This window comes from Callithrix jacchus, chromosome 3 (assembly GCF_049354715.1).
Source record: "Callithrix jacchus isolate 240 chromosome 3, calJac240_pri, whole genome shotgun sequence".
Taxonomy (NCBI): domain Eukaryota; kingdom Metazoa; phylum Chordata; class Mammalia; order Primates; family Cebidae; genus Callithrix; species Callithrix jacchus.
The window spans coordinates 69,283,879-69,308,171 of NC_133504.1; the positions used below are offsets into that span (position 1 = coordinate 69,283,879).

Genomic DNA, 24,293 nt, shown 5'->3' on the forward strand with positions numbered 1-24,293 from the left:
CTCTTTGGGGGAAAAAAAATCACCCTCATTGAGAACTTTACCCTAAATCCCAATGCTTATCCTAAAATAGTATTTTTCAAATATTTCTTTCTTTCTTTCTTTTTTTAAACAGAGATGAGGTCTCACTATGTTACCCAGCTGGTCTCAAACTCCTGAGTTCAAGCGATCCACCTACCTCCCTCTCCCAAAGTGCTGGTATTACAGACGTGCACCACTGCGCCCAAGCACTTTTTCAAACATTTCTGCCTTAATCTGTAAGTAAAGTTACATCACACCAGCATACTTACAAAAATTTTTGCAATTTAAACACATATCATTTAAAAATTTACTATGTGAAGCACTCTAGGTTTTTTGTTTGTTTGTTTGTTTGTTTGTTTTGAGACAGAGTCTTGCTCTGTCACCAGGCCAGAGTGCAGTGGCGCAATCTCGGCTCACTGCAACCTCAGCCTCCTGGGTTCAAGAGATTCTTCCGCCTCAGCCTCCTGAGTGGCTGGGATCACAGGCGCGTGCCACCACGCCCGGCTAATTTTTTTGTATTTTTAGTAGAGACGGGGTTTCACCGTGTTGGCCAGGATGGTCTCGATCTCTTGACCTCATGATCTGCCCACCTCGGCCTCCCAAAGTGCTGGGATTACAGGCGTGAGCCACTGTGCCCGGCCAGCACTCTAGGTTTTTAAAAACCTGATCATGACCCAATATACTGATTTTATAACCCACTCACAAACTTTAGTCTGTAGTCTGAAAAAATTACCCTAGAGCGCCTCTTGTACTTGTGTACTGGAAAACATGCATTAAAATGTTTATGATAGTACTTTAATATCAAAAAGCTAGAAACACAATCCAAATGTCCACTACTTTATCAAATAGTGAAACAGCCTTTCAGCAGGAAGAGAAAAGAAGAATGACAGTAATACAACCAACATGCATTAATTGAAGAAAAAGCAGACTGAATTTTTAAAAAAATTCCTGCCAAAGAGTGTTGATAAAGTCACATTGCATGGCAATTTCAAAACGTGCAAGAAACCAACACACTTAAGATCCTTTTCTCCAAGAAAATTGGGTGAAACTGTGGAGGGCACAAAGGGAAATTTAAAGGTAACAGTAACATAAATTCTTAAACAGGGTGAGTTTCCACTGTTCATCATCATCATCATCATCCTCATCATTATTAATGTTGATTTTAGAGATGGGGTCTCACTCTGTCACTCAGGCTGCAGTGGCATCATCACAGCTCACTGTAGCCTTCAACTCAGGCTCTCAAGCAAGCCTCCTACCTCAGCCTACCAAGTAGATGGAACTACAGGTGAGTGCCACCATACTCAGCTCATTATATTGTTGTTCTATATAACTTTATTTCTATTTTCTCATATATTCAATATTTAATGAGAAAAAAGTAATGAAATTATGAGTATCCATTACCTTTAGAATGAAAACTTAAAATGACATTTTGAGAAATAGAAACAAACAGTCCATTTTTCTATAGCCAAGTTTTTCTTTTGTTTTGTTTTGTTTTGTTTTTGTTGTTTTTTAAGGATGGAGTCTTGCTTTTGTTGCCCAAGCTGCAGTGCAATGGCATAACTCGACTCACTGAAACCTCCGCCTCCCAGGTTCAAGCAATTCTCCTGCCTCAGCCTCCTGAGTAGCTGGGGTTACAAGCATACACCACCAAGCCCAGCCAATTTTTCTACGTTTAGTAGAGACGGGGCATGGTGGTGGCTCACGCCTGTAACTCCAGCACTTTAGGAGGCCAAATCACCTGAGGTTGGAAGTTCAAGACCAGCCTGACCAACATGGAGAATCCCCGTCTCTACTAAAAATACAAAATTAGCTGGGTGTGGTGGCATATGCCTGTAATTCCAGCTACTCAGGAGCTGAGGAAGGAGGATCACTTAAACCCAGCATGCAGAGGTTGTGGTAAGCCATGTGGTGAGCCAAGACTGAGCCACCACTATACTGCAGCCTAAGCAACAAGAGCAAAACTCCATCTAAAAAAAAAAAAAAACTGAAGAAAATTAAAATTTTTTAACAAGTCTAGAATACACTACCTCAACCAAGTAATCGAAGTTAATAATCAATGTTGTGGCCAGTAGCAGTGGCTCACACCTGTAATCCCAACACTTTGGGATGTCAAGGTAGATGGATCACCTGAGGTCAAGAGTTCAACACCAGCCAATATGGTGAAACTCTGCCTCTACTAAAAATACAAAAATTATCCAGGCCTGGTAGCATGCACCTATACTCCCAGCCACTCGGGAGGCTGAGAGAAGAACTGCTTGAACCCAGGAGGCGGAGACTACAGTGAGCCCAGATCGCACGCCACTGCCCTCCAGCCTAGGCGAAAGAACAAGACTCAAACAAAAAATGTAAATAATAACAGTCAAACTAATAATCAAATACAGTTACAGGGTAATCAAAGTTAATATCTTCAATAGGACAAACCAAGGTTATACTCATTCCCATGTAATGCACTAAGAAGAAAATCATTTTATATATATACACACACACACACACACACACACACACATATATTTGGAGAAAGAGTCTCACTCTGTCACCCAGGCTGGAGTGCAGTGGCACAATCTGGGCTCAGTGCAACCTCTGCTTCATGGGTTCAAGTGATTCTCCTGCCTCAGCCTCCTGAGTCGCTAGGACTACAGGCACCTGCCACCACGCCCAGTTAATTTTTTGTATTTTCAGTAGAGATGGGGCTTCACCGTGTTAGCGAGGATGGTCTCAATCTCCTGACCTCATGATCCACCTTCCTCAGCATCCCAATGCTGGGATTATAGGCATGAGCCACCATGCCAGGCGATACATTTTCTCATATAGCACTCCTGCCAAAAATTCACAACCCCAATCCAATCACAAGGAAACATCAGAAAACCCAAAGTAAGGAATATCTATATTATAATTATCTTACAATCTTCAAAAAAAATCAATGTCATTAAAGATAAAAGCAAAGAACTGTTACAGATTAACGGAGCCTAAAGAGAAAAAAAAAAAAATCAAATGAAACGGGGGATCCCAGAATGGATTCCTTGGGGCAGGGGAGGAGACAACTATAAAGGACTTTATTGAAAAAAATACGCCTGTGGACAATCACATTGTATTAACGTTAAGTTTCACTGTTGTTCATTGCATTATGGTTATACTGTTCTTATGAAATATATCCTGAAGATATTTGGGGCTAAACTGACATGATGTCTGCCATTTATTTTCAAATGGTTTATACTACATGTAGTTACTAAAATAATGAGCATTAAGACTAAGTCTTTCCTAAGTCATTTTTCTCTTAGAATGGTAACTTACTTCGGGTATCATTTCTCCTATTGTTGTGTGTTGGTTTATTTGCTTCAGGTTGACATCTTGAGCTGTTCCGGGATCCAGGTCTTTCTTGACTCTCTGGTCTTACATCATCTAAGTGAAGTGGTACCCACTTGTGCTTATTAGCTTGAAGAAAACAAAATAAATCATTTAAGGACAAATGTACAATTTTCACCAAAGACTCCCAATTTGAAAGTACTCTGAATTTTAATTAAGTAAGTGAAAAACTTAATGTGTATTTTAAGATTATTTGTAAAGAGGCCAGGCACAGTGGCTCACACCTATAATCCCAGCACTTTGAGAGGCTGAGGTGGGCGGATGACTTGAAGCCAGGAGCTCAGGACCATCTTGGCTAACATGGTGAAACCCCATCTCTACTAAAAATACCAAAAAAAAAATAGCTGGGTGTGGTGGTACTTGCCTGTAATCCCAGCTACCTGGGAGGCTGAGGCATGAGTATCACTTGAGCCTGGGAGGCAGAGGTTGCAGTGAGCCAACATCGAGCCACTGCACTCTAGACTGGGTGACAAGAGAGTGAAAAAAACAAAAAAAAGAATAGGGAGAGATTTTTCTAACAATCACTTGGTTGTTTTGTTGTCACTGCTTTTGAGCAATGAGACTTTATTCTTTGTATCAAGTGATCATAATGATTATCCTGTACCAAGAATTAGAAACTATTCAAGTAAATGATCAGTCTACGGTAAAAGTTAAAGTATTAAAGAAGTTGGCAACAACTTTACCATTAAATGTCCCCCCCCGCCATGCCATATCACCTCTTCTTGGTTCAGTGGTTTCCCATGGCACCCAAAATAAAATCCTAACTCCAAATTATCAAGGACTGGTATACCATGGACCTTGTCTATCTATGTCTCTAACCTCACCACCTGCTACTCTCTCAGAAAATCACCTTGCGTCAGTCACTGACAACTTGACAGTTTAAAGCCCTTTTCTGCCTTGAAGCCCTTAGAGACACCTGTACCAAGACTTGACCACTGAATCAGTATATGCTTCTACAAAGCAGATAAATTATAATCTGTCCCTAGACACACAAAAAGTTCAGAAAAGAAAATGGAAAAGATATGAAGACAATATTTTTATTACTTCAAAGCATAATTTTGACAGGAGAATGTTACGAGGGAAAAGGTTAACTAAAATTATTCCCACTTTTCTTTTTTTCTGAGACAGTCTTGCTCTGTCTCCCAGGCTGAAGTGCAATGGCATGATCTCAGCTCACTGCAACCTCCACTTCCTGGGTTCAAGCAATTCTCCTGCCTTGGCCTCCTGAGTACCTGGGACTGCAGGTCTGCATCTACCATGTCCAGCTAAATTTTTTTTTTTTTTTTGTATTTTTAGTGGAGACAGGATTTCACCAAGTTTGCCAGGCTGGTCTCAAACTCTGACCTCAAGTGATCTGCCCACCTTGGCCTTCCAAAGTACTAGCATTACAGGCATGAGCCACCAAGCCCAGCCCATTCTCACTTTTCTCTAAGGAAAAAAAATGTATTTAATTTTCACAGTATTTCCTAAATATAGGGAGCAGTCCAATGCAGATCTAAAAGAACAATAATTGTCACACAACTTTCCAAGAATATATCTACAATCATACCTATAAGTGAAACTCCATTCCATTTTCTTGCATAGAATACAAGTTACTTGCAAAAAGTAAAGTTTAATAGTTCACAAATGTTACAAAAGCAAATGAGTTACCACTGCAAATTGCTTATCCCGAAGAAATACAAACTATACATTTCTGACTACCAGAGATCAGTTAATTAAATACAATTCCTCATTACAACTTTCTTCAAAAATTTAAAATCAAAATAAAGATATAGACAAACTGACCTCTCTTTCGTTGATTACTTGACTGAGCCTCATCCTCACTGACATTTTCTCCAGGACCATTTAATTTTGTTTCCCGGTTTTCTTTGCTCTCACTGTTACTTCTCTTTTCAATCTTCTCTTCTTTTTCTTTTCTATTTTGTGGCTTTTTATTTCCTTGGCTAAGGATGCTCTGACACTGCAGAAAGGGTTTCAGAATGAAATGATTTCCATTAACATTTTCACCAACATATCCCAAAATTTGTGGTAATATACCTAACCTAAAATTGCAAAACAAATGACAAAAACTGTTATCAAGAGCAAAAAATTACTTTTCAAAAGATAGTTAAGAGAAAAAGTCAAGCTGCAGACTAGGAGAAAGTATTTGATAAAGAACTTGTAACTAAAATACATCATGAACTAACTTTCAAAATCAATTCCACTTTTTTTGTGGAGGTGGGGTGGGACAAGACATTGTCTGGCTCTGTCACCCACGCTGGAGTGCAGAGGCATGATCTCAACTCACTGCAGCCTCCAGCTCCTGGGTTCAAGTGATTCTCCTGCCTCAGCCTCCCTAGTAGCTGGGATTATAGGCACACATCACCACACCTGGCTAATTTTTGTATTTTTAGTAGAGACAGGGTTTGGCCATGTTGGTCTGGCTGGTCTCAAACTCCTGACACCAAAAGATTTACCCTCCTCAGCCTCCCAAAGTGCTGGGATTATAGGCCTGAGCCACCAAACCCAGACTTCCATTTTTTTTTTTAAATGAGCAAGATTGATCAGATACTTCATTAAAAAGATACATTGATGGCAAATCTATAAAAAGATGATTGTCATCATTCATCAGAAAAATCCAAACTAAAACTGCAATGGGATACCATTCTATACTTACTAGAATATCTAAAAAAATTTTAAAACTGACTGTATTAAGGGTGAGTAAAGATGGGCGCAGTGACTCACATCTGTAATCCTAGCACTTTGGGAGGCCAAGACAGGTAGATCACTTGAGCTCAGGAGTTCAAGACCAGCCTGGGCACATGGCCCATCTCTACAAAAAAACACAAAAAAATTAGCCAGGCAAGGTGGCCCATGCCTATAGTCCCAGCTACTTGCTGGGCTCAGGTGATCTTTTCACCTGAGCCCAGGAGTCAAGGCTGCAGTGAGCTGAGATCACGCCACTGCACTCCAGCCTGGGTGACAAGGTGAGACCTGGTCTCAAGAAGAAAAAAAAAAAAGAATATGAGTGAAGATGTGAAGTAACTGGAATTCACATACACTGCTGGTTGAAGTGCAAATTCAGCAGTTTCTTAAAACGCTAAAAGAGATAGCTACTATATGATCCAACCTAGTTATATATCCAAGAAAAAAAGAAAGCCTACATCTATGCAAAATTTTCTACACAAATGTTCATAGAGCAATTTTATCTGTAACAGCCAAAACGCAAAATTAAACCAAAAGTCCGTTAACAATAGGTGAATGGATAAACTGAGTTACATCCATACTACTCAGCAAGAAAAAAGAATGAACTGCTCACACACAAGTAAATCTCAAAATAATCATATCGAGCAGAAGTCAGAAAAAAAAAAAGAGTACCTATTGAATGCTTCCACACATATAAAATGGCAGAAATTGCAAATCTCAAATATAAGGTTACCTCTGAAGAATACAACCAGATGAGGCCGGGTGTGGTGGCTCATGCCTGTAATCCCACCTCTTTAGAAGGCCGAGGTGGGTGGATCACTTGAGATCAGGAGTTAGAGACTAGCCTGGCCAACATGGTGAAACACCATCCATCTCTACTAAAAATACAAAAACATTAGCCCGGTGTGGTGGCAGGTTGCCTGTAATCCCAGTTACTCAGAAGGCTGAGGCAGAAGAATCACTTAAACCTGGGAGGCGGAGGTTGCAGTGAATTGAAATCACACCACTGCACTCCAGCCTGGACAAAAGAGCAAGATTCCGTCTCAAAAAAAAAAAATACAACCAGATGAGGAAAATGTGATGAATGAAATTGGGTTATCTGAAAAGTAGGTAAAACTATCAAAAGGATAGCTGCCAAGTTTTCAGCAACTGTTTATCAATCTATGTGATTTTATACATATATAAAATTTTGATTACCACTTATAATATGTCTTCATTACCAAAGAAATAATAGGGCCGGGCACGGTGGCTCATGCCTGTAATCCCAGCACTTTGGGAGGCCAAGGCGGGTGGATCACAAGGTCAAGAGATCGAGACCATCCTGGTCAACAGGGTGAAACCCCGTCTCTACTAAAAATACAAAAAATTAGCTGGGCACAGTGGCACGTGCCTGTAATCCCAGCTACTCAGGAGGCTGAGGCAGGAGAATTGCCTGAACCCAGGAGGTGGAGGTTGCAGTGAGCTGAGATTGCACCATTGCATTCCAGCCTGGGTAAACAAGAGCAAAACTCCAGCTCAAAAAAAAAAAAGAAATAATAGGCAAGTCATGGTAGTTAATGCCTATAATCCCAACACTTTGGGAGACTGAGGCGAGCCAATAATTTGAGCTCAGGAGTTTAATACCAGCCTGGGCAGCATAGCCAAACCCCATCTCTACAAAAAGGTTTAAAAATCTGCCAGTGTGGTGGTGCACACCTATAGTCCCAGCTACTTGGGAGGTAGAGGTGGAGGGTCACCTGAGCCTGGGAGGCCGAGGCTACAATGAGCTGTGATTGCATCACTGCACTCCAGCCTAAGTAATGGAGTGAGCTACTGTCTTAAAAAAAAAAAAAGAAGAAAGAAAGAAAGGAAGGGAGAGGGAGGGAGGGAGGCAGAGAGGGAGGAAGGGAAAGGCAGAGGGAGGGAGAGAGGGAAAGCAAGGGGCAGTGGCTCACACCTGTAATCCCAGAACTTTGGGAGGCCAAGGCAGGCAGATCACCTGAGGTCAGTGATTCAAGACCAGCCTGACCAACATGGAGAAACCCCATCTCTACTAAAAATACAAAATAAGCCAGATGTGGTGGTGCATGCCTGTAATCCCAGCTCTCAAGAGGCTGAGGCAGGAGAATCGCTTGAACCTGGGAGGCAGAGATTGCACTGAGCGGAGATCGCGCCATTGCACTCCAGCCTGGGCAACAAGAATAAGACTCAGTCTCAAAAAGAAAAAAAAGGAAAGAAAGAACAAAAGAAATAATAGGTACGGTTAAGCCTACCATGAGTAAAGCTTAACACAAGTTCATTACTAATGCTACTGGCAGCATCAAAGGATAACTGCAAATTAAACTAATAATAAAATGAAACTAACAGTAAAATGAAATCTTCTTGATGATCAAGATTTGATCAAGTTCTTAAATCTGTTCCTTAGCCAGGCTGGTGGCTTATATTATAACCCTAACATTTTGGGAGGCTCAGGCAGAAGGATCACCTGAGCCCAGGAGTTGGAGACTAGTAAAATCCCACCTCTATAAAAAATACAAAAATTCGGGGGGTAGGGAGTTGGGGAGAGATAGCATGGGGAGAAATGCCAGATATATGTGAAGGGGAGGAAGGCAGCAAATCACACTGCCAAGTGTGTACCGATGCAACTATCTTGCATGTTCTTCACATGTACCCCAAAACCTGAAATACAATAAAAAAAAAAATACAAAAATTAGCTGTGCACCATGCTGCATGCCTGTAGTCCCAGCTACTCCAGAGGTCGAGGTAGGAAGATCACCTGAGGTAGCAAATCTGAGGCTACAATGAGCTGTGATCACACCAGTGCACTCCAGCCTGAAGACAGAGCAAGACCCTGTCTCAAACAAATAAAAAATAAATCTGTCTCTCACTATGACAATTCTTTACATTTTAAGTAAAATAAATTTCTACATGTTGAAATGAACATATTTTCCTTTAAAAAAAAAAACTTTAATACTCACTCCAGTGTTCACTAATTCACTTGGTGTTGGCCAATTCTCCATATCGCTGAAATAACTAGCCTAGAAGTAACAAATAAGTGTTATGTCTGCAAATTAGTTTTAGAAATGTTAAGACGAAAAACATTTTCTATAAGTGAAAGGAGTTTTAATAATCATTTATATTCAGTTACATGAGGGCATCTGCCAAATTAATCCAAAAGTTTCTCCAAACAACGAAACTTTCTGAAATAACTAACGCCTTGGTTTTACGATAAAGCTTTCACCACTATATAATGACATTATTGAAGCAAAGACATATATAGAGGTTTGGATAAAGGTTCTCCATAATAACTTTAAGCTAATATCAATAATACAATTAAAAGAAAAATACACTTATGATAACCTAAGAGTTCTTAGCCACTATTTTCAAAAATCAATACAGTTAAGAACTATTTCCTATAAAGACATACCTTGCTGGATTTCTTTGTCTTGAGTTTTCCTGCTTTTATAATTTTGGGAGAACTGAACTCTAAAGAAAATATATAGAATTGTTTTTACAACTACTTCATTCAAAATATTACCAAATAACTACGTCAATTTCAGTAAATCAGTATAATCATCACTCCCAACAAAATCCAAAGTTCTGAGACTCAAATTCCTAGCAAAAAATCAACTCCATTTGACACACAGATTCAAATTTTTCTTCAGTCTCCAAATCAAGAAGTAAGAAATACTCCAAGTCACAGCACCAAAAAAAAAAAAAAAAAGTAAGAAATATTAACAGTATTGGCCAGGCGTGGTGGCTCACACCTGTAATCCAAGCACTTTGGAGGCCAAGGCGGGCAGATCACCTGAGGTCGGGAGATCAAGACCAGCCTGACATACATGGTGAAACCCCGTCTTTAAAAAAAAAAAAAAAAAATGAACAGTATTTACAGTGTACTTACACCGAGAAAACAGAACAATCATTTCATCAACAGAATATAGGCTGGGCGAGGTGGCTCACATCTGTATCCTAGCACTCTGAGAGGCCAAGGCAGGAGGATCACCTCAGGTCAGGAGTTCGAGACCAGGCTGGCCAAGATGGTGAAACCCCATCTCTACCAAAAATACAAAACTTAGCCAGGTGTGGTGGTACATGCCCGTTGTCCTGGCTACTTGGGAGGCTGAGGCAGGAGAATCGCTTGAACCTGGGAGGTAGAGGTTGCAGTGAGCTGAGATCATGCCACTGCACTCCAGCCTGGACCACAGAGCAAGACTCTGTCTCAAAAAAAAGAAAAAAAAGAATATAACATGAGAAAATTAAAAATATAACGTTCTATTTTATTATTTTAAGGCAGTCTCTTGTTTCTCTAATGCTGTTAATAACAGTATGAGGTAGTATTTATTTCTTTTTAATTTTATATTTTTTTGAGACCGAATCTTGCTCTGTCGCCCAGGCTGGAGTGCAGAGGTGTGATCTCAGCTCAATGCACCCTCTGCCTCCCAGGTTCAAGCAGTTCTCCCACCTCACCCTCCCAAGCAGCTGGGATTACAAGTGCATGCCACCACACCAGCCTAATTTTTTTATTTTTGTAAAGACAGGGTTTCACCATGTTGGCCAGACTGGTCTCAAACTCTTGACCTCGGGTAATCTGCCCACCTCAGCCTCCCAAAGTGCTGGGATTACAGGCATGAGCCACTGTGCCCAGCCAAGGTAGTGTATCTTTCAAGGGTAATCTTGAAAGATATGCTAAAATTTATATAACATTTTAATAAAACAATTCGATTTCTGGGAAATTATCTGGGAATCAAGAAAAGGGGCAAAGATGTCTATATAGGATGTTCAATGCAACTTTGTTGATAACTGTATTTAAATAACCTCTACATAATAATACACAAAATAATTAGTAACTTTTAGAAATCAGATAAAGCTGTATATGTATTGACATGGAAAGAAGTCCCCCAGATTTTAAATATAATTTTAGATATACAAGCCAGGCCCAGTGGCTCACTCCTGTAATCCTAACAATTTTGGGAAGCCAAGACAGGCAGATCACTTGAGGCCAGGAGTTCAAGACCAGCCTGGCCAAAAGGGTGAAACCCCGTGTCTACTAAAAATATAAAAAATAGCCAGGTGTGGTGGCACACACCTGTAATCCCAGCTACTTGGGAAGCTGAGGCAGGAAAATCACTGGAACCTGGGAGGTAAAAGGTGCAGTGAGCCAAGATTACACCACTGTACTCCAGCCTGGGCAACAGAGTGAGACTCTGATTTAAATACATATATATATATATATATATATATACACACACACATACAGATTATAGGTAAAAGAAGCATGAGAAAGGAAATTTTTCATTTTCTTTCTTTTTTTTTTTTTTTTTGAGATGGAGTTTCGCTGTTGTTACCCAGACTGGAGTGCAATGGCACGATCTCGGCTCACCGCAACCTCCGCCTTCTGGATTCAAGCAATTCTCTTGCCTCAGCCTCCCGAGTAGCTGGGACTACAGGCACGCGTCACCATGCCCAGCTAATTTTTTGTATTTTTAGTAAAGACGGGGTTTCACCTTGTTGAACCAGGATGATCTCAATCTCTTGACCTTGTGATCCACCCACCTCGGCCTCCCAAAGTGCTGGGATTATAGATGTGAGCCACCACGCCCGGCCAGGAAATTTTTCATTTTCTATGTTTTAACTAAGATAGAGGAAATCACCCTGCATGTTATTAGAGAAAAATACGACTGAAATTGCAAACCAATGCAGAAAATTGTTTTAAATTTAAAAATTTTTCAAATTAAAAAACATTATATTCAGAAAGATGAAACCTATTTTTTGTTTCTAAGTAAGAAGCCAGGTACAGTGGCTCAAGCCTGTAATCCCAGCACTCTGAGAGGCCAAGGCAGGAGAATCACTTGAGCCCAAGAACTGAAGATCAGACCTGGCAACATAGGCAAAACCCTGTTTCCACAACAACAACAAAAAAGAGTTGGGCATGGTGGTGCACTCCTGTCGTCCCAGCTACTCAGGAGGTTGAGATGGGAGGATTGCTGGAGCCCAGGAGCTAGAGGCTGCAGTGAGCTATAATCATGTCACTGCACTCCAGCCTGGATGACAGAGCGAGATCCTTTCTCACAAACAAACAAAACACCCTGCAAATTTAAGCTAGTATAAATATACATGAACAAGCATGGGATATATATATAGCTCCATTTTTCAAATATCATTAGTAAGACAGACACTATGAATTATCAGCTATATTTATGGACTACTCCTAGCAGTTTTAAACAAAAACTACAACATAACAGATCCTATCTCATTCAGCTTAATTATTGTGGCCATAATCTTTTGGCAAAATTTTAATTAAGAAAATACACTGATGATATCAATATTTCACATTTTATCATATTGAAGAGAAAATGTAAAAATGAGTACTTTTAAAAATGTGAAAGCAGACAATTCTCAAACTCTAATAGTTGAATTATCAATTTGTAGTTACTTTAGAAAGCAACTTGTAAACTAAAAAAATGCCCTATAACCTACTAATTCTACTTCTCAGCATTTACCCTTCAGAAAGGCACACATGGACACGACATACGTATAAAAATGTTCAGTTTCTTCACCTAAATACAAAAATGAAAAAAAATCAAGATGATCAACAGGTAAATGTCTAAATTAACTATGTCAACTCTATTTATGGACCGCTACTTAACAGTATTTTTTTGTTTGTTTTTCTTGTTTTTTTAATTGAGATGGAGTTTCACTATGTTACCCAAGCTGGTCTCAAACTCCTGGCCTCAAACAATCCTCCCACCTTGGTCTCCCAAAGTGTTAATATTACAGGTATGAAACACCACAACCCGCCATCCTCAGCAATTTTTTTTTTCAGACAGAGTTTTGCTTGTCACCCAGGCTGAAATGCAATGGCACCAACTCAACTCAGTACAGCCTCCGCTTCCCAGGTTCAAGCGATTCTCCTGCCTCAGCCTCCTGAGTAGCTGAGACTACAGGTGCTGGCCACCACACCCAGCTAATTTTTGTATTTTTAGTAGAGATGGGGTTTCATCATGTTGGCCAGGCTGGTTCCAAACTCCTGACCTCAGGTGATACACTTGCCTTGGCCCCCCAAGGTGCTGGGATTATGGGTGTGAGCCACCATGCCCTGTCAGTCCTCAGCAATTTTTAAAAGGAGTTTAGATTTTAAAAGAATTAGCCAACACTTTAAATGAAAAAAAATCAAAGATGATATTATGTGTTCTATACATTTACAAAACTATGTTTGGAAGTAATTGCATAGAAAGGTCTGAAAGGATATTCAGCAAGTTATCTTATGGTGACATGAAATTTCTATTTTTATAAGGAGAATATATTTATTCATTTTTGCTATATAACTTACTTAAAACGTTATTTCATTAAGGTAACAACAGTTAAGCTTATTTGAGGTTTCTAGGAACCAAATAGGAAAAAAGGGTTGATGAACCAAATAGGAGAAAAGAGGGTTGATGAACATAGGGTTCGAGAAAAATAAGAATGAAAAAGATGGAAAAATAAATCAGTTTTTTTTACACGTCACATTTTTGTGAGTAAAAGAATGGAAATTATACTAGAATGCTGATGTTTAATAGGCAAAAGACAACCATAACTACAGGTAAAGGATTAATAAATCCCACATTGTAATTTTAATAAAGAATTTACGCCCTTTCTGTCTGGCGGCAGCCATCAGGTAAGCCAAGATGGATGCATGCAAGTACATCCAGGAGCTATGGAGAAAGAAGCAGTCTCATGTTATGTGCTTTCTTCTGAGGGTCAGCTGCTGGCAGTACCACAATTCTCTGCTCTTCACAGGGCTCCCCACCTTACCCAGCCTGACAAAGCATGCCATCTGGGCTATAAAGCCAAGCAAGGTGACGTTATATATAGGATTCGTGTTAGCCATGGTGGCTGAAAAACCCAGTTCCTCAGGGTGCAACTTACGGCAAGCCTGTCCATTATGGTGTTAACCAGCTAAAGTTTGCTCCAAGCCTTCAGTCCGTCACAGAGGAGCAAGCTGGATGCCACTGTGGGGCTCTAAGAGTCCTGAATTCTTACTGGGTTGGTAAAGATTCCACATACAAATTTTTTGAGGTTATCTTCATCGATCCATTCCATAAAGCTATCATCAGAAGAAATGCTAATACCCAATGGATCACTAAACCAGTCCAAAAGCACAGGGAGATGCATGGGCTTACTTACATCTGCAGGCTGAAAGAGCCATGGCCTTAGAAAGGACCGTAAGTTCTACCACACTATTGGAAGTTCTGACTGGGCAGCTTGGAGAAGGTGCAATACTCTCTAGCCCCACCATTACCACTAATATAAATTAAGTTTGTAAAATTCATACCTAATAAACAATTTAGGACAGTAATGTCTACATTCTGCTTACAGGTATTATTTGTCTGTTAGAACTAGTCTGCAGATTGTTTCATGAATGCCTTGTCAAATTAAGAAAGTTAAAGTGCAATAATGTTTGAAGACAATAAGTGACGGGGTATATTGTTTCTAATAAGATAAAATTTTCTGTCTTTGCTTTATCTTATTAGGGAGTTATATGTCAGTATATAAAACATACTATGTGGTATAATAGATTTAAAATAAATTCTTTAAAAAAATAAATAAATAAATAAATAAATTCTTTAATAGAGGAGGAAAAAAAAGAATCTGCGAGGCCAGGCTTACACCTGTAATTACTTTGGGAGGCTGAGACGGAGGATCCTTTGAGGCCAAGAATTCAAAACTAGGCCTAGGCAATATAGTGAGACCCTGTCTCTACAAAAAAAATTAAAATAGCTTGGGTTCAAGAGTTCTGAGACCAGCCTGGGCAACATGGCAAGATCCTGTCTCTATTTTTAAATGTAAAAAATAAAAATATACTTTAGGAAGCTGAAAAAGAAAAACAATTAAATTTAAATAAATAAATAAAGATAAAAATAATTTGCCAGGCATAGTGGCACATACCAGTAGTCCTAGCTACTCGATAGGCTGAGGCAGGAGGATTCCTTGGGCCCAGGAGTTCTAGGCTACAGTAAGCTATGATTGCGTGCCAAAGTATACCTACCCCAGCCTGGGTGACAGTGAGACCCAGTCTCTTAAAAAACAAAAAACTAGGCATGGTGGCTTATGCCTATAATCCCAGCACTTTGGGAGGCCGAAGTGGGTGGATCATCTGAGGTCCAGAGCGAAGACCAGCCTGGCCAACATGGTGAAACCCCATCTCTACTAAAACTAAAATAATTAGTCAGGCATGGGTGCCTGTAATCCCAGAGAGGTCTCCAAAATAAAATACCAAGTCAGGACATTGATGGGAGAAGTTCCTTCTGTTCTCTTGACTGAATTTCAAGACAGCAGGCCCCTTGGGTGGGCAGCAACTTTGGCTACAAAGAATGCCTTACCTGGATTTCTAGAAACAACTACACACAGTCAAAATCATCCTAAAAGTAGAAGAAAGTTTCTCACAAGGGCTGAGGCTTCAAAAATCTGGCATACTTAGATATACAGGTTGTAATGTAGAGAAAATTCGTAATTTCTGTCCTGAAATACTCTCCCATGTGTTACCTATGTTTCTAACTCTAGTAATAAACTTCCTGGCAAAATTTTGTGGATGCAATTCCTTTACCTCATTAACACAGTGACAGTAAATCCAAGTTTGACCAGGATAGACCTGGTTTAAGTCTGTTGTTTCAATATAATTATCTATCTTACAGAGTATCCTGTTTTGTAGAATTATACAATTTATATTGTATAAATAAATTACAATCACTAATAGATTTAGAGGTACTCACTATGAACTTTAAACAACCTCTGGTCCTATTTCTTTATTCCTAATGTTACAAATTTGCTTAAGAAAAAAGAAAGCCTGACCAGACATGGTGGCTCACACCTGTAATCCCAGCACTTTGAGAGGCTGAGGCAGGCAGATCACCTGAGGTCAGGAGTTCGAGACCAGCCTGACCAACATTGAGAAATCTGTCTCTACTAAAAATACAAAATTAGCCAGGCATGGTGGCATATGCCTGTAATCTCAGCTACTTGGGAGGCAGGGGCAGGACAATCTCTTGAACCTGGGAGGCAGAGGCTGCAGTGAGCCAAGATCAAGCCATTGCACTGCAGCCTGGGGAACAAGAGCAAAAATCCATCTCAAAAAAAAAGCAAAGAAAAAGCCCGATGCCAGGTGAGGTGCAGTGGTTCACAACCATAATCCTTGCACTTTGGGAGACGAAGACAGGCAGATCACCTGAAGTCAGGAGTTTGAGACCAAACCGGCCAACCTGGTAAAACCCGGTAAAAATACAGGAAAAAACCTAGCCAGGCAAGGTTGCATGCACCCGTGGTCCCAGCTATTCAGGAGGCTGAGGCAGGAGAATTGCTCGAACTGGGGAGGTGGAGGTTGCAGTACACGGAGATTGTTGAGCCATTGCACTCCAGCCTAGGTGACAGAGCAAGACTCCATCTGGGAAAAAAAAAAAAAAGAAAAGAAAGGAAATAGAAAGCCCAGCTGGGTTCGGTGGCTCATGCCTGTAATCCCAGCACTTTGGAGGGCTGGAGCAGTGAATTGACTGAGGTCCGGAGTTCAAGATCAGCCTAGCCAACATGGAGAAACCCCATCACTACTAAAAAATGCAAAAATTAGCTGGGCATGGTGGCGAATGCCTGAAATGCCTGAAATTCCAGCTACTTGGCAGGCTGAGGTTCGATGGAATCCAGGAGGTGGAGGTGGCAGTGAGCCAAAATCATGCCATTGCACTCCAGTCTGGGCAACAAAAGCGAAACTCCATCTCAAAATAAATAAATAAATACACAAAATAGAAAGCCACCAGGCAGGGTGGCTTACACCTATCTGTAGTCCCAGCACTTTGGGGGGCTAAGGCAGGAGGATAGCTTGAGCCCAAGAGTTCAAGACCAGCCCCGGCAACAAAGGGAGATCCTGTCTCTACAAAAAAAAAAATTTAAAAATAATTACCCATGACCGGTCACAGTGGCTCATGCCTGTAATCTCAGCACTTTAGGAGCCCAAAACGGGCAGATCATGAGATCAGGAATCTGAGACCAGTGTGGTTAACATGGCGAAACCCCATCGCTACTAAAAATACAAAAATTAGCCAGCATGGTGGCAGGCACCTGTAATCCCAGCTACTCAGGAGCCTGAGGCAGAAGAATAGCTTGAACCCAGGTGGAGGTTGCAGTGAGCTGCTCATGCCACTGCATTTCAGCCTGGGTGACAAAAGCAAGACTCCATCTCAATAAAATAAAATTAGCCAGTCATGGCTAATTCCATGGGATGACATGCATGCCTGTCATCCCAACTACTGGGGATGCCAAGGCAGGAGGACTGCTTGAGTCCAGGAGGTCAAGGCAGCAGTGAGCTATGATCTCACCACTGCAATAGAGCAAGACTGATGATCTACCTGCCTATTTAAATAAATTAAAGCAAAATTTATTGATTTAAATAAATTAAATAATATTAAATAAATAAACAGAAGCCAAGGCAGCCAGGTTATAAGTGGTACTCTGGTATTATGAACCAGAAGAAATGGGTCTATCCATGTTACTCATTTATAATGCCTAGAAATCTTGCCAGAAGTCAACTAGTAGTTAGTAACAATACCTGCACTAGAACCCAAGTCTCTCAAAACAGTATGTTTCTATACCACGATCTTTCTTTTTTCTTTTTTTGAGGAGTCTTGCTCTGTCACCCAGGCTGGAGTGCAGTGGCCCGATCTCAGCTCACTGCAACCTCTGCCTTCCTGGTTCAAGTGATTCTCCTGCCTTAGCCTCCTGAGTAGCTGGGATTATGGGCCAGTGCCACCACGCCTGGCTAATTTTTGTATTTTTAGTAGAAATGGGTTTTCAACATGTTTGTCAGGCTGGTCTCAAACTCCTATCTCATGATCCACCTGCCTTAGCCTCCCAAAGTGCTGGGATTACAGGCCTGAGCCACCGTACACAGGCCTCACAATCTCTTTTATCTAAATCATCCAAGTTATTTAACTGCAAATAGAAGTTGTGGGAGAGGCCAAGGACTGTGGCTTAAGTCTATAATCCCTGCACTTTGGAAAGCAGAAGAATCACTTGAGGCCAGCAGTTCAAGACCAGCCTGGGCAACACAGAGAGATCCCATCTCTTTAAAAAAAAGGGAGAACACAGTGCAGACTCAGTACTGGGAAGACAGCATGGTTACTACACTATTGTAGGTCTGAAAGATGGTCTTCCTGCCAGTGCAGAATGGATTCCATCCAAAGACAGAAAGAGTTGCCTACATGAGACACCAGCAAAACTGAAATTCCCATGAACCACACCATATCTCTAATATCAGTGTTCTCAATCTCCAGGGAAGACTGGAGAATGAAGGCACCAATAGGTTAACTGTTAAATATTTTCACAGGTCATTTGCAATTAAAGTTCCTAAGATTTACCTTGACAGTTTTTAAAGTTCTACTTTTATTATAATTTTTTTTTTTTAGAAAAGGGGTCTTACTATATTGCCCAGGCTAGAAAGTGGTGGCTATTCACAGGCACTATGATAGGGCACTACAGCCTCCAACACCTAGGTTCAACCCATTCTTCCTGCCTCAGCCTTCCAAGGAGCTGAAATTACAGCCACATACTACCATGCATGGCTTCAAAGGTTTAAAATCTCTAATACTGGTTTTATAATCAACAAAGAACTATGACTTAGCAATTAACTGAATGTATAAATTGTCTATAAATCTACAAGTAGGGAGGTGAAACAGGGAATAAGACGGATCACTAGGGTTTTCTTTGCTAAATTTTAGAGTGCTTACCACTAGGCTTTAAAAAAAAGAAAAATTTGGCTGGTCACAGTGGCTCATGCCTATAATCCCAGCACTTTGGGAGGCTGAGGCAGGTAGATCACTTGAGGTAGGGAGTTCAAGCCCAGCCTGACCGACATGGAGAAACTCCGTTGCTACTAACACAATATTAGCCAGGCATGGTGGTGCATCCCCGTAATCCCAGCTATTCGGGAGGTTAAACTTGAACCCAGGAGGCAGAGGTTTCAGTGAGCCAAGATCATGCCATTACACTCCAGCCTGAGCAACAAAAGTGAAATTCCGTCTCAAAAAAAAAAAAAGAAAGAAACTTGGGGCTAGGGCATGGTGGCTCACTCCTGTCATCCCAGAACTTTGGGAGGCAGAGTTGGGCGGATCACCTGAGGTAAGTTCAAGACCAGCCTGGCCAACATAGTGAAACCCTGTCTATACTAAAAATGCAAAAAAATTAGCTGTGCATCCTGGCAGGTACCTGTAATCCCAGGTATTCAGGAGGCTGAGGCAGGAGAATCGCTTGAACTCAGAGGTGTGGTGGGGGGGTGGAGGTTGCAGTGAGCTGAGATCTCGCCATTGCACTCCAGCCTGGGCAACAAGAGCAAAACTTTGTCTCAAAAAAAAAAAAAAAAAGAAAAAAGAAAAAGAAAAACTTTATGATGACTTAACAGTGTTCTCTTTAGCTAGTAATTGGAGTAAACAAACAACTCTTTACAGCAAGAAATTATGCCAATATTAAATCTGGAGCAAACTGTTAAGTTTTCTTCTGCAAGTATCAAAATTTATCAACAATTAATGAGAAGTATTTCTGTGCAAAGGCAAAAGAATCAATTAACTCAACATTTATCTCCCTTTAATGGGGAGATCCTCTGAAGAAATGTTAATATAACACAATGAGTGCTTATAACAATCGACTTTTTTTTTTAAATAGCCCAAGCTGGAGTGCAGTAACTGGGTCTAGGCCTTACATTTATACCATATCTTCATTGCATTCGATCTTCACAAGCCAGTAAACATGCTCAAATACTTTCTACTCTACCGCTAACATTTAATTTTAAATAAACATTTAAATTTTAAATGAAGACTTGCAAGTAAACAGATTCCATTCACATACAAAAAGTTCAATTAATTTACAACTTAATTTAGAAGCAAAAAGTAGAAGATACTGCTTTTTGTCATGGTTTGTATTTCCATTTTAACTTTTTTTTTCTTTTTTTCTTTTTTTTCTTTTTTGAAAGGGAGTCTCACTCTGTCTCCCAGGCTGGAGGGCAGTGGCACGAGCTTGGCTCACTGCAACCTCCACATACATCCCACTCTCCCCCACTCCCCCCTACCCCCGTTGAAGCAATCCTCCTGCTTCAGCCTCCCAAGTAGCTGGGATTACAGGCGCCCACCACCACGTCTGGCTAATTTTTGTATTTCTAGTAGAGACAAGGTTTAGCCATGTTGGCCAGGCTGGTCTCAAACTCCTGACCTAAATTAATCTGCCCGCCTCGGCCTCCCAAAGTGCTGGGATTACTGGCTTGAACCACCTCACTGGCCCATTTTAACTTTTTAAAGTTGCAGTTGCTACAATCAAAATAAAGCAACGAGAGCCATACTGCACTGGTCAGCATTCGAACGCAGTGGCATAATATAATCTCCTCTAAAGAGAAGTTGACAATGTTAGAAAACCCTTTACCTAACGTGCAATCCACGTTCGCATATCAATTATCGTATTTCAACTATTTTCCAGCACACTGCTAACTTAAAGCACTTTATTAGCAACTACATTTAAAGTCTCATTTTTAATATAACTGCTTAGCAGTGTTTCTAGAACCTTGAAATTTTCATCTTACTATTTCAAAATAAAAAACTATAACTGAGCTCCTACTTACAAAAAAATCCCCGTGCTGACTTGCTTCAATCTTTTTTTCTTTTTAGTCCATCAAAACTTTCCCATACAAAGCACTGCAATATCTAAAGTTAGCTACTTTCCCAAGTCACTAACACGTGGGGGCAAAACACAATCGCAACCGTGCCAGCAGGGCTGCGCTGCCAAGTTACCCCTTCCGCACCCCCATCAGGCGAGGAGAACCTGAGGTCCCACCTCTTCCTGCCGCTCCCTTCCCAGATGCCCATTTACGTAAATAGGCAGAGTGAATGACACCTTGGAACAAATTACCTCCGACTTGTCAGGGAGGGGAGGCCTGCCATTCCGCGGGCCCTGCGCCCGCTACCGCCGCCACGCGCCGCCAAGTCCCGCAGTCGCCCCTGCCCGCACCCTGCCAGTGCCCCCCGCAGAGCAGCCACAGACCTGCCTCCAGGGTTTCCAGCGGGGGCGACGGCGGACCTGTCCTGGCTGGGGACAGGTGCTGGGGAGGCTTTTTGGTCCAGGGGTTTCCCTTAGGCGGCAGCGGCAGCGGCTGCCGCTTTTCCTCAGGGCCAGCTGCCGCCTGCTGCCGGGCGATCTCGGCCGGTGAATCCCGCAGCAACGGCGGCAACGGCGACGGAGGCGGCGGTGGCAGTGGTGGCGGCTCCCCGCCGAAGGGGCCCCCGGGCCCGCGCGCCTTGTGCGCCAGGTGCAGCGCCAGGGGCCTCACGGGGACAGCCGCCTGGGGCACGCTGCGTCCCAGCACCAGCGCTGGCGACGGCTCACCCCGCGCCCCTGCGCTAGTGGCGGCCGCGGCCCTCTCCTCCCTCGCAGCCTCCTTGCCCTCACGTTCGGGCGGGGACTGCTGATCCGCCGGCCGGTTAGCCGCGGCCAACAGCGACTCCCTCTCAGTAGTCACCGCCGGCGGATCCTCCCGAGAATGAGCGGCGGGCACCGGGGCGCGAGCAGACATGGTTCCTCTGCCCCAGCCGTGGTGGCCCCGAGGCCAGGGAGCCCGACTGCCTGTCTCTCGGCCTGGGCACCGACCGGCTCCGGCTGGGGACAGAGAACCCGACAGCCCAGCCGCCGTGGCCGCCGCCGCCGCCCGCCGAGGCCGCGCAGCGCCCGGCGTGCCGGCCCTCCCCGCACCGAACTGAGCGCCAACCGCCCGCCGGCCCCGTCCTCTCCGCGGCGCACGCCCGGAGCCCGCCACCACGCGCCGGGAGCCGCAGCCTGAAGCCGCGAGCCCTCACCTGGCGCGGGCAGCCGCGGAGGCGCAGCACGCCGAGGCCGAGGAGCTCGACCAGAGTCCGGGAGGCGCGAGCACCCAGAGCCGGTAACTGCCCGCGGGGGCGTGGAGACGGCGAGAAGGGGCGGCCCGAGAGGACGGGGCGGGGCCTCCCCGAGGAGCGTGACGTGGCTGCTCACCGGCTCCTTCCCTCGCCAGGCCTCCGGCGGGAGCTGAGGGACTCGCCTGCCCCGCCCCAGCGACCCCCCGAGGGAGAGGGAGGACTAACTGGACGACTCCCGGCTGGCGGGCTGAGGCCGCCCGGACTGCGGGCTCAGGGGCGGGGGGCACACCCGGCCTCTGTGGCTCCGGGCCGTCTCGCGCCCTGCCCCCTCTGCGACCGCTGCCTGTGGCCTGGGCCGGCAGCGCACTGTACACCAGGAGGACCGGGCGCTCGATTTGCCCTTAGGCCCTAAAGCCGAGTTGCACCTGGGCTAAGGGAGGAGACGCGGTGTGGACCCCCGGCCTGGGGCGGCTCCCAAGTGAGCTGGATTTCCCGGCCCAGCTGCTTGGCCCCCTGATGCCCAGCGCCTCCGCCCGGTGAAAGTTGTCTCGGGGCACCGCGATCACCTGTAATGTTGAGCCACGTCCTAGATGAAAGCGGAGTTACCTCCCCGTAACTGTTTAGGAAACCTTTGCCCAGGCATTTGGCTTAGTGCGCTTCCCCGCCCCGATTCCCACCTACCAACTGAAAGAGTTTTAAAGTGTTCCTGAGTAAAACAGTATTTCGCCGGCTTTTAAAATTTTTTTGTTACCTGTTTCTTTAAATTTGGGGAAATAGCACTTAATTACTAATTAACCATATTCCCGATAGGTTTTTTTTTTCTTCCTGCAATGGATGTTAAAATAGCACAAAGACGTTTTGATAATAAATCGGATATGAGCTTTCTATTTAGCACTCACATTCACGTAGAGATGATATTTGTTTCATGTATGTATATTTATGAGTCAATGTTGAAGTCGTGGTGCAAGGTGCCTGAGAACAGGTTCCCTGCTGATGTTTTTTCTCCGAGCCTCCAAACCCATAGCTTTGTTAAATACATTATCGGTGCTCGCCTTTTGTATAGACTTGCAACCCCCATTCCCACCCCACGCCCAATAGGTCTCGCCCAATAGGTCTCACCTCAGTCATAGTCAACGTTAATATTTTTTACTTACTCAAAAGCTGTGTTCGGCATCGATTATTTTCCTAAGGCTAACAACCTATTCATACATAACAGCTATAAATATTAAGGCTTTTCTTGTTTTCCGTGACAGTGATACCCAGTTTACCCGACCCTAAGCAACCTCCGGAACCTTGCAGCAATTAAACAGGGATTTTACTTCCACCTATATTCCCAGCCATCTTTACTAGCTCTGTTATTAGTAATACTTTGCGGCGTTTTTTGTTGGTCGTGGTGGTGGTAGTGGTGGGTGATTGTTGTTGCTGTTGTTTGAGATAGAGTCTTACTCTGTTGCCCAGGCTGGAGTGAAATGGCGCGATCTTGACTCACTGAAACCTGCGCCTCCTGGGTTCAAGCCATTCTCTTGCCTCAGGCTCCTGAGTAGCTGAGATTACAGGCATGTGCCACCACACCCAGCCATCATGGCCGACCCGGTGAAACTCCATCTCTACTAAAAATACAAAAATTAGCCAGGCGTGGTGGTGCTCGCCTGTAGTCCCAGCTATTCGGGAGCCTGAAACAGCAGAGATCAGGCCATTGCACTCCAGCTTGGGGGACAAGAGCAAAATTCCATCTCAAAAAAAAAAAAAGTAGATTTAGCTAGATAAGTGGCCTTAATTTTACTGAACTACTGAAGTTAAAGGCTTTTTTTTGTGTGTGTAACAAAAAAAACAGAATCAGTGGACCGTGGTGGCTCACGCCTGTAATCCAAACACTTTGGGAGGCCGCAGCAGACGGATCACGAGGTCAGGAGATCGAGACCATCCTGGCCCAACATAGTGAAACCCCGTCTCTACTAAAAATAAATAAATACAAAAATTAGCTGGGCATGGTGGCACGTGCTTGTAATCCCAACTATTGGGGAGGCTGAGGCAGGAGAATTACTTGAACCCAGGAGGCCGGGGTTGCAGTGAGCCAAGATCGTTCCACTGCACTACAGCCTGGCAAGAGAGCAAGACTCCGTCTCAAAAAACAAAACAAAACAAAACCAGAATCTAGAGAAAATATGTAGATAGATAGGATTATCTAGTTGATGGGAGAATGGTTTCTAAACCCTCAGAAGTTATAAAACAAAGTAATTCTTTTTCTTTCCTTCTTTTTTTCTTTTCTTTTTTTTTTTTTTTTTTTGAGACGGAGTTTCGCTCTTGTTACCCAGGCTGGAGTGCAATGGCGCGATCTCGGCTCACTGT

At 43.0% G+C, this 24,293-nt stretch overlaps 1 protein-coding gene and 1 pseudogene across 12 annotated transcripts in view; one reads left to right on the top strand and one right to left on the bottom strand.

Moving 5' to 3' along the window:
• The window catches only part of LARP1B (La ribonucleoprotein 1B), a 197,198-nt gene extending 175,057 nt beyond the window's left edge, over positions 1-22,141 (bottom strand). For 5 of the 12 annotated variants that reach the window (XM_035292958.3, XM_035292959.3, XM_035292960.3 and 2 more), the window contains exons 1-5: positions 21,097-21,524; positions 9,473-9,531; positions 9,024-9,083; positions 5,167-5,341; positions 3,310-3,450 (exon numbers count right to left, since the gene is read on the bottom strand). In XM_035292958.3, the coding sequence (XP_035148849.2) occupies positions 3,310-3,450; positions 5,167-5,341; positions 9,024-9,065 (358 nt within the window). In that variant the 5' untranslated portion in view covers positions 9,066-9,083; positions 9,473-9,531; positions 21,097-21,524. Of the gene's footprint in view, positions 1-3,309; positions 3,451-5,166; positions 5,342-9,023; positions 9,084-9,472; positions 9,532-19,278; positions 19,389-21,096; positions 21,780-21,905; positions 21,995-22,080 lie in introns of those variants that run through there. The other 7 variants (XM_078366502.1, XM_035292961.3, XM_035292968.3 and 4 more) reach the window with 5 other exon arrangements.
• LOC100393741 (large ribosomal subunit protein eL15 pseudogene) lies at positions 13,716-14,317 on the top strand (annotated as a pseudogene).
• Positions 22,142-24,293: the final 2,152 nt, after the last annotated feature.